At 34.3% G+C, this 10,533-nt stretch overlaps 1 protein-coding gene and 1 long non-coding RNA gene across 3 annotated transcripts in view; one reads left to right on the forward strand and one right to left on the reverse strand.

Annotated features, from left to right (window-relative positions):
• LOC110267165 lies at positions 4,055–5,695 on the forward strand. Its single transcript, XR_002354523.1, has 2 exons — positions 4,055–4,569; positions 5,621–5,695. It is a non-coding gene; the product is annotated as an uncharacterized LOC110267165 (long non-coding RNA).
• Positions 6,392–10,533, reverse strand: part of LOC107617686 — a 13,524-nt gene continuing 9,382 nt past the window's right edge. Inside the window, exons 11-18 of one of the 2 annotated variants that reach the window (XM_016319513.2) lie at positions 10,202–10,437; positions 9,446–9,504; positions 9,140–9,325; positions 8,916–9,039; positions 8,724–8,782; positions 8,315–8,460; positions 8,064–8,228; positions 6,392–7,052 (exon numbers count right to left, since the gene is read on the reverse strand). In XM_016319513.2, coding sequence (XP_016174999.1) covers positions 6,750–7,052; positions 8,064–8,228; positions 8,315–8,460; positions 8,724–8,782; positions 8,916–9,039; positions 9,140–9,325; positions 9,446–9,504; positions 10,202–10,437 — 1,278 coding nt within the window. In that variant the 3' untranslated portion in view covers positions 6,392–6,749. The remainder of the gene's footprint in view (positions 7,053–8,063; positions 8,229–8,314; positions 8,461–8,723; positions 8,783–8,915; positions 9,040–9,139; positions 9,326–9,445; positions 9,505–10,201; positions 10,438–10,533) is intronic. The other variant, XM_016319514.2, reaches the window with a different exon arrangement.

Genomic DNA, 10,533 nt, shown 5'->3' on the forward strand with positions numbered 1-10,533 from the left:
ATATTTATAATATTTTATCAGAATTTTTCTAAAAAATGAAATTGTATGAATAGTAAAAATTGTAATAATGTTTTAAAAAAATATATATTGTATATATATTGCAACTTGTCTTATTAGTGAGTTGTTATTTAGTCTAAAATAAAGATTTAGTAGATTTTGGTTGAAGATCAAAGAATCATAAAAACCATATTTTTTCAATCTTACGCAGAAATTTTAGATATATACGGTTTTGCGTTCTCAACTTTCTTTCTTAATGATTTATTATGAATTGTATTTAAATTAAGGAATCCTGAAATTCTAACATACACGTGTGAGGTTAACATGCAAGAACCAAAATATCAAAGATACATGTGTGAGCTAAGTGGAGTGGCTTACACAAATTGCAAACACAATGACAAAATCACAAATTAGTAAGGGCCTCCCAAAGGCAATTATAACAGTTTGCAAGGTAATTGCTAGTGTGTAGAATGAAAAAACCGTGCATGTGTAGAAGACAGGTGTTATCTCCAAAGTGAGAGTTCCTGCAAAAGAAAAGTATAGTAGTGTCCAATTGAAGGGAACATTTGCTGCAGCGGTTTTGTTTGATGCAGAAGTTGGCAGTATAAATTAATACTATAGCTGTGGTTGTTTAATACAAGACTAAACTACAATTTCTATCACGAAAGTTAAACATATCATATCTATTTATAGAAGAAGAAAATTACTATTTGTATAGTTGTATCCATAAAACATGGGTTTCATATAATAAAATTATTCAAACACTAAAATATCACATAAAAATCCTAAATTATCTTTATCATCATTGTTTCAACTTTTCATTAAACTCAGAACAGAGTGTTACCACCTAATGCCCCTGCAACAAATTAATTGCCAAACTCAAACAGGCCATGTGAGGAATTAAATGAATTGAGCAATCTTTACCTTATCCAAACTCTGAGAGGTAGGAGTGAGCTTGTTCTATTTTAGCTCTGTTTCGGCGAGAGAGACGCTAGCTATGGTAGTTGCTCTGAAGGTTCGACGAACTGAGAAGCTGATGATGATGGTGATGTCGCCGGCAGCTTGTTGGATTAGAAGAGAGAGTGAGAACAGGTGTTAAGTTAGGGTTTGGTGGAGGAGGTGCAAGACTGGTGAGTGGCTCGCTAGCGGTGGTCTGGACCAAGAGAAAGAACGACTGGGACGGTGAGAGTGGCTCGTGTTTGTTGCAAATGGTAGAGACGACGGCGGTTCTAGCTACTGGAAATGCGGACAGTGATGATGGCAAGACTGTGATGGTGGTTCGGAAGTCTCTTGTTCTTAAAGAGGGAAGATGAAGGGAAAGAAGAGGAGAAAGAGAAGTGAATTATTCAAAACAGATGGCGAAAGAGACAGAAAGAAAGAGAGCTTGCCACAGTTTTTTGGTTTGCAAAGGGGACCGCGGCAATGGCGGCTGGCGCGGTGGCCTGTCGACGGCACTGGTTCGATGATGAGGAAAAAGTAGCCACGGTAGGTGAAGAGAGGAGAGGGGGGACACTGCAGCTCTAGGGTTACTGGCGGCGGCAAAACAGGGGCTGGTGTGAAGGTCCTTTGGTCGGCGAGGACAACACAGGAAAAGAGAGAAGGAGGGGTGGCCACGGGGAAAGGAGGACGGCAGCGGATGGGGTTAGTGGTGGTGGTAGTGGTAAGGTGATGAGCAGATGAAGATGATGGAGTGGTTAGTGAGATGGAAAAGACGATGTGAATGATGATAACGGTAATTTGGAATTTTTATGTGACTTTTTAGAGTTTGGATAATTTTGTTGTATAGCATCCATATTTCATAGGTACGTGTAAGTGGTGCGGTATTTGTAACCCACTAACTTACTAGCAAGTGCACCGGGTCGTACCAAGTAATACCTCAGGTGAGTGAGGGTCGATCCAATGAGGATTGATGGATCAAGCAACAATGATTGATTGATTGGCTTAGTTAGACAAATAGAAAAGAGTGTTTGAATATTCAAGGAGCATTAAACAATCGTACAGAAATTAAAATAGTAAAGTAAATGAGTTGGGAATAAAATATGGAGAAAGCAGTTAAGGCTTCAGAGTTATCTATTTTTCCGGATTAACTTTTTTTACTAACTATTTTAATCATGTAGGATTTAATTTATGGCAAACTATATGTGACTAGACCCTAATTCATTGGACATTTCTAGTCTCCTCTAAAATTCATTAACTGCCAATTCCTTGGTCAATTAATTCCAATTAGAAGCTGCATGATCAAATTCTAATTTATATGCCACAAAAACTCTAATTACCCAAAAATAAAAGGATTATATGTCACGTATCCCGTTAAATCCAGATAATTAAAATTTAGGAGAAATTGTTTTCAAGCTGTTGTTCAAGTAAAGAGCTTTTCCAAGTTATACAAGAACTCAAATAGAAAGAGGGTCATACTTCCGTTCTACCCAAATTCATAAGATAAAGAGTGAAAACAATTCTTAAATTATAAATCCATACATGAATTAAAATAGAAAAAGCAATAAAATCAATCCATACAAATAGACAGAGCTCCTAACCTTAACAATGGAGGATTAGTTGCTCATGGTTCAGAGAGAAAAACTAGGATTGTAAATTAGAATGGAATAATGTTGTTCTGGAACCACTCTGTTGGAATCCCTTTTATATCTAATCCTCATAATTTAAAATCTATTATTTAAAACTAAAATAATATCCTTTCCTAAAAATTAAATTTGAATTAATTAACAAGTCTTCAGTTGATGGGTAGGGACCACTTGTTTTGTCCATTCTGCAGCTTCTAATTTGTGTTTTCTAGGCTAGAAACTGGGTCAAAACAGCCCAGAAATCGCCCCCAACATTTTTCTGCATTTTCTGCACGTGGCGCATGTCACGTGTACGCGTCAGTCACGCGTACGCGTCGATGGTCTTTTTCGCGAGTCACGCGGACGCGTCGGTCACGCGCACGCGTCGCTATGCAAATCTTCAAATCACGCGTACGCGTCAGTCATGCGCACGCATCGCCATGGAAAGCTCCTATTCACGCGTACGCTTCAGTCACGCGCACGTGTCGCTCCTCGCTGCCATCTCCTTTGATTCTTGTGCTGCAGAAACTCCATCAAATCCAGTCAAATGTTACCTAAAAAAAACAAAATTGCAAAAGACTCAAAGTAGCATCCATATTGGCTAAAAGATAACTAATTCTTTATTAAACTCAACAGATTAGATGCAAATTCACTAGAAAAAGATAGAAAAGATGCTCACGCATCAGTAAGTTACCGAACCGAACCGAAATTTACCGCAAAACTGAACCAAAATTTACAACAACCGAATGAAAAATAAAAAACCGGTTTTTTTAGTTTTTTTAACTAAACCGAACCGAATCATGGGTTCAGAAATACTCGTTTTTACAAATTTTCCCTCTAACCTAATAACCAAACCCCCAAATCCCTAAGGTAGCGTTTGTTTTCGGAGACAGGACACAGAGACATGGACAGTACATGTTTAAAACGTGTTTGGAAGCATAGACATGGACATGGAACACATTGTCTCCGAGACAGTTTTTTATACTTTTGTGTCCACTCTTCTACGAAGGACAATGATGGACACGGAATTTGGAAGAGTGGACATGGACTTTTTATAAATTTTGTTTTCCTTTTTGTCCATAGATATTTTTTATTATTCCACTATTATCCCTTCTTATTTTTCCTATAATTAGTCTTAAAACTTTTTTTTTTCATATAAAACGGATTCTTTTTTAAAACTGATTTTTTATTTAAAATTAATCTGGCTTATTAACCTAAATAAATTTTTTTATTAATCAAACTTAAATCTATTTTTTTTATTAATCTTAACCATATGTATTCTTACATATTAATAATAAATTTAAAATAAAATAAATATATTTATAATTTTTATTTTAATATAAATACTATTATATATTTTTTTATTAAAATTTTTGTCCTCTTCAAACATTTTTTAAATTTCGTCTGTACTCCTACGTACTCTCATTCTCTATTAAATTAGTTTGTACTTGATGTAGAAAATTTGGAATCATATGGTTATTTTAGTCATTTCATATAATATTTTAGTCTTGTCCATGTGTATCCAAACATAATACTGGACATTACATTAGTGTCTTGTACAGCGTATCCAAACACAATACACAAACAATAATTTTTAGTGTCTCCGTCCTATTGTCTCTGTCTCAGTGTCATGTTCTGTCTTGTCTCTGAAAACAAACGCAGCCTAACTTACCACTCACCCCTCAGCGCAGCCACACACAACCCCCAACACAAAGCTTCAATAAACTCACTCTCCCTCTTTCTCTTCCATGCCTGAGACTCTGAGAGGATGAGAGCCTGAGAGAGCCAATGAGCCAGAGAGCTACCGCCGTCCTTCAGAGTTCAGTCGCAAGTCGTCCATCGTGACCGTGAAGGACATCGTCGATCTCCATCGCGCCATCTCTAATCGCAGTCTTCACGCCGTCATCGATCTTTGTCTGATCCGTTCTTCTCCGTCGCCGAGTAGCAGTCTCCGTCGCCGAACAAACCCTTAGTCCGAGCCCTCTCCTGCAACTCAGTGTCTTCTTCTGAGGTTAGTAACTTGATTTTTTCACAATTTGTTGCAATTTATGAGATGTTCTTGTTGCTCTCATAAAAATTCATTGTCACAAGGTTGTTCATGCATGTCTGTTGGTACCTGGTGGAAATTTGGCAACAAAATCGAATCTTTGTGATAAGATTTGCCACTCACATACATACATACATACATGATACATGATGGAGAAATTTTTATTCTAATGCCAAAAGCACGCGTTGCATTTTCTATATATATTTTTATTTTATTTTGTTTCGTATCTTATGGTGAATGAATGTGTTTTTTGGCATGTTGAAAGCTGAACTCACAAATAATTTTATTTATGCCAAAAATATTATATGCCAAAAAGTCTTGAAATGTATTGAAATGAAGAATAAGTTAGAGATAATTTATGACAAAAATATTATATGTCAAAAAGAATATTTAAGAATTCATTGAGATGAAGTTTGAAATGGAGAGAGTGTAAATGATAAATATTTCTTGTAAAAGTTTAAGAAGAATTTATCTTTTTAGTTGTGTTTATCTTTTTCTTTCATAAGAAAAAAAAAATATATTAGGAACACATAAAAGAACTATAAATTATTAAGTTGTTCGATAAAAATATTCTTCAAATTTATTAACAATAAAAAGAGTTTTGCTAACTTAGGAACACATTTTATGTATACTATATTAGGAACACTCACAAACATTTTTTATATTCACTATGAGATTAATCATTATATACTATTCCCAACTTTATTGTTAACCAACCAAATAGTATTTCCGTTATGATTGTTTTTATAGCCTTTGATTGTTTTTATCTTTATATATTGTTGTTGCTTTAATAATCTAATATGTTGCTGTTGATGTTGCTTTATTTTGCTTTCATTATTGTGTTTTGAACTTGGTGTGTTTCATAATTTGTTGCTGTTGCATAAATGCTGGAAAGTGGCTTTTTGAACAAGTTTGAATGCTGATTTTTCAATAAAATTGCTATCTTTGTTGTTCATTGTTATGTATTAATAGTTTATCATTATAATCTATATTGATTTCTGTTTTGTATTTGTAGAAATTGCACCAACCGGAGAAGATGATGATGAGTCTGGTGTGGATTCAGATTAAGCATGGTGGCTGTTTTGGTTTTTATTTGGTTTAAAATGATTGTTTCACTTTTTAAAGTGTGTTTGTTTTTATTATTTGCTAGACATTTTTAATTGTCTTTGTTTTATGTTTAATTGTTGGGACAAGTTGAATTTGTATTGAATTTAAATGTCATATATTCTTGTTATTCTAGTTTATTAATGGTTTTAAACTTCATTTTATGATGATTTAATTCTGATTATTAGGTTTAAAAGAAACCGAAAAAACCGACCGAACCAAACCGCTGTTGGTTCGGTTCGGTTGTCCAAAAAACAGCAAACCAAACAATTGGTATTGTTGTAAAACCGAACAGGTTGGTTAGGTTGATTTTCGGTCCAAAACCGAACTGATTACACCCCTAGGTACAAATGGTAATTTTTTTTTTCTATGGATAGATATGTCAACGTTTTCAACTTTCATGAATAAAAATGGTAACTTTCAATGATAGAAATGGTAATTTACTCTTAATATAATCAATGCAAATTTTTTTTCCTTTTTGGCCGTAGATGCAAATTTGATTTTGTATACCGTATATGAGAGTCGGATTTAACATGACTGGGCGAGAGTTGAAATTTTGTGCATTGGGCCTGATATGGGTGTTTGGGATGAAGAAAATACTCTAGTGACTTTAGGATAAAACTATGGTATAATTTAATCAGTTTTCTATAAAATATTTCAAGTACAAAATGAATACATATTATTGAAATAAAAGTACATGCTATTAATGTTTAAAATTGCATGAATACATTACAAATCAAATTCACTCAATTTTTAAGCAACATTTTGAGCATTAACTCTATTCTCATGTGATACTTTCTCTAGTCTAAGTCATACAAAAGATCTTACTCAAACATACGCTGAATGTCTAGATTTATTACCAAACATATCCAACTGAAACGAATAAGACCATAATTTAAAGTGTTATAGCCAATTCTATCCGTAAATAGCAACTAGAAAATGGCCACTAAATACTACGTAATCATAAACCCAACAATAGAGCAAGATGTATAAAAAAACAAATACAGAAAAGTTGCAATTGTGCAACTGAACCTAGTGTGTTATTTCAGAAACACCTTCACCTCAATTGAAGAATCTGTTGAGATAATGTCTCTTCCATTATCAGCCTTAGGATGATCAAGAGTGCTTAACCTTACTCTGATGTGTACGGGTTTCATGAAGACAAGGTCTCTAAGATCACCCTTTGATTGCAACAAAAATGCACTCCATAAATCTCTCTCTGTTTTCCCACATTTCTTAGAGCTCAAAATATCAACTATCCTTGCTGCATATTTCTCCCGGTTGCCCTCGTTCGAGTCTGGTACTTTTCTAAGTTTACAATATAGTACCCCGTAAATAATAACCTGTATTAAATGAATAAGATATTAGTTTAAAGTTTAAACGAAAGTAGCTGAATAATGATCAATATCTAGTTATTCAAATGGCATTTTAGTATTAACGTTGTGGTCCTTGGGTATAAGATTTTACAGAGGATGTGGTTGGTATGAGAGTAAAAACAGAAAAACGTTTAGGGTAACTTACACTAACCTCCCATGTGGGTTAGGCAATATTATACATGATACACTGACATATACACTTATAATGTATTTTTTAAATCTGACAGTAACCTCTCCTCTAAGGAGGAAATAAACAAAGGCATAACAAGTCAAGAAATATCATATAATATCATTAACCTCAGGGAAAATCAATGTAATTTATCCTAAAATTTATGGATTACCTTCATGTGTAAATGAGCAAATGGATATGGAAAGGAGCAATAGTGCGAAGAGGATATAAGATTAATATAGGCTCTCATAATGCACAAACACTCATTTTATAATTGAAACAGACTACACATTATCGCTTTGCAAAGGTAAATAACCAATACTTTATAGATATAACTATAATAGGGACTAAACCTAAGAAATTGTGGTAAAACTTCTGACCCAATTCAAAATAAATCTTAGCAATCTACTTCAAGTTACTAATGTACTAAAACTAGCACAAACATAGGTGAGCTTATGAAGAAGAGAAACAAAAATGATAGATATATCAAGTTAAATGCATCTAGAGTAAAGATGGAAAATATTTCATACTTAAGCACGATTTAACGAATAAATAAGCACCAGAAAGGAAGTCTATAAAGAATAGTGAAGTGGTTGGACTGAGAAATATACCTAATGATGTATATAATGAAGAAAGTTATACCTCAACTTACAAGATTAATGAGAAAATTAATTTAAGACAGCCACAGAAGAGAACGACTTGGACTAATAACAGAATAAGGCACATCAATTATGTTACCATCTCTTGTATGCTATTCTAATCAGTAAATGACATGAGAAAAAGGCATGGTCAAAAACAAATATGCATACCTCACTTGTTCCAGGGCTATTGCAAACACAACAGTTGATGCAAATTTTCTCATCGTCAACAACCAAATTGTTATTCAGATTATAATCTTCAACAACCATTTCTGTTTTGGGTTTAGGAGCGGCAAGATCATCCAGTTCATCGTACCACTGTTGTGCAACACCAGCCTGCACCAAGAGTTCAACACATAAATTTTGGCAACTGCAGAACTAGACTACTTCACCAAAGAATGCTACAATTGGCAAAAAAAAACCTTGTCTATGGATCCTAGACCATCATCAATTCCAGAAATTTCAGTAGCTGAACCTCTAGCTTGTCGCCATATACAGGATTCTTGTAATGGTTCTACAAGTTCAACATCAGCAGAAATCTCCACACCCAACTTTATGTAAACCTTGCCTATCACACATTGAAGCAAAATTCTAAGTTGGCAAAGATATGTAATAATTCAAGCTGCAGCACGGCATTGTGGTGGATGATAAAATACAAATACGAAAATATTTACACAGAACAGCCCAGCTAGTAAACTATTCTTGTTATACACAGAAGTCCAGGTTGGTGTATGATTTATAAAAAAGAGACTATGAAGTTTCTCAGCTGATTTGTAAGTTGTAACAGAATGTTACACATTTATACTACCCAATCTTAATATGTAGAATGACCTGGTAGCAACTGAAAATGCTGCAGATGATCGACCGTCGTGGCCAAGAGTCCATTTTCACTGTCAAAACAATATTGACCAGAAATGTCGGCATGTTTGACTCGGAGAAAAGAACTAAAATATTGTGTACACAACAGGAAAATGATGGTTTGGAATTTTAATGATCAACAAAATGTCAAGAAAAATAACTTACGCAGCATAAAATGTTTCAAGAGGGGAATTCAACCAATATGGTAATCCAAGTATCCCTAAATTAGACAACTTGAAGTCTGAAAACGCCATTGATTCTCTGTCAACCTTCATAATCCTCTGTCCGACTAGTGATATACAAAAACTGGTTGTTAAGAGAAATCATAAATGCAACAATATAATGTGCCATTAAATGTTGATTGTTGAGTAACAATCAGAAAACAAAACCTGTATCACAAATAATAACATGATTCTGTAGGGTTGTCACTGAAGCTAAAAGATCAGAGTTTGGGATGCCTTCCAGCAAGCAAGCATGTTGATTTTGATGTTTAAACCAATCAGAGGGAACTTGATCTAGGATAGATAAGTTTTCTGTGATCTGCTGTCTGCATATCTCCAGGATTGTGGAAGAACCTGTTATAAATATACATTACAACAACTCTTTGGTTCAAGCTAGGAACAAGATACTTTCGGTTCAAGCTAGGAACGGGATACTTTCGATAAAAATCCATTATATCTAGTATCATATCTGACCTTTATAAACTTCATCTATCTTTCCTGAACCAATATCCATGGTCCATAAAGTTTGAAAGCTGCAAGAAAATACACATAATAAGCATTAACAGAAGATGGAGGCACAACATGAACCATAAAAGTTAGCATTGTTGTCTACTATGAATAATCAAATCTTAGCACAAGAAGGAAGATCTAAGAAAAAGGAATATGAGAATTCCAGAGAAGCACGATTTAAGATTTGAATAGAGAAATAAGTCACATAGAATTGTGGAATAAAAAAGATTACAGTAAATGACAGTTACCCTCGAGCAGCTCTGCTCCATAAATACAAGAAACATTTTTAAAACCAACATTTAAGCCATGATTAAAACGGATTATTAATGTCCAGAGTCTGTTTCAAAACAGAAAAATACGGAACCAACATCCGAAAACTCACCACAGTTGAGCCATGCACAGAAATTGACAGAGCCATAGACTCAATGGCCTCAAGGCCTACATACAAGTTTGATATAAGATGAAGATTTTTTTCTGTTTTTCTTTTCTTGTTACAAAAGGCTCAGGTGCAAACAAAGAGAGATGAAGGGGACCCAAAAATAAAAGGGTGGGCTTGACGCTCTTGTATGGCAAAGCTTTCAGCCAGAATTAACTTAAAGAAATTGATTATGCACCAAACATCAGGGGTACAATGTAAGGTATCAAATAATTTGGACATCCTGTAAGTCCAGAAGTGCACGTTATATTATTAAAAGAAGTTAAATATATCAAATCATTTACCTGCGATCTATAATGTAAAGTGTGTCATCAACTGATTTCAGCAGATACCACGGGAAATATAGTGATTCAGAATCAAATACTTCATATGTTTCCTCAGCATTGGTCTCCTCACTGTTTTCTAAACCAAGCTTATTCCTGATCCAATTCCATAGGTGAAAACGTTTGCTAGAGGCAGTGGCAGGATAAAGTGTCTCCACTAATCGGCCACCCAGATCAGCTTTCCTGATAGCATGATTCTTAAGAAACAACAAATGGTATATAAGGAAACCATAAAAGAAAACTCTATAACTTTACTAAATGAGTCAACAAAAAATAAAAGGAAATCCGTTAAT

Source organism: Arachis ipaensis, chromosome B09 (assembly GCF_000816755.2).
Source record: "Arachis ipaensis cultivar K30076 chromosome B09, Araip1.1, whole genome shotgun sequence".
NCBI lineage: Eukaryota > Viridiplantae > Streptophyta > Magnoliopsida > Fabales > Fabaceae > Arachis > Arachis ipaensis.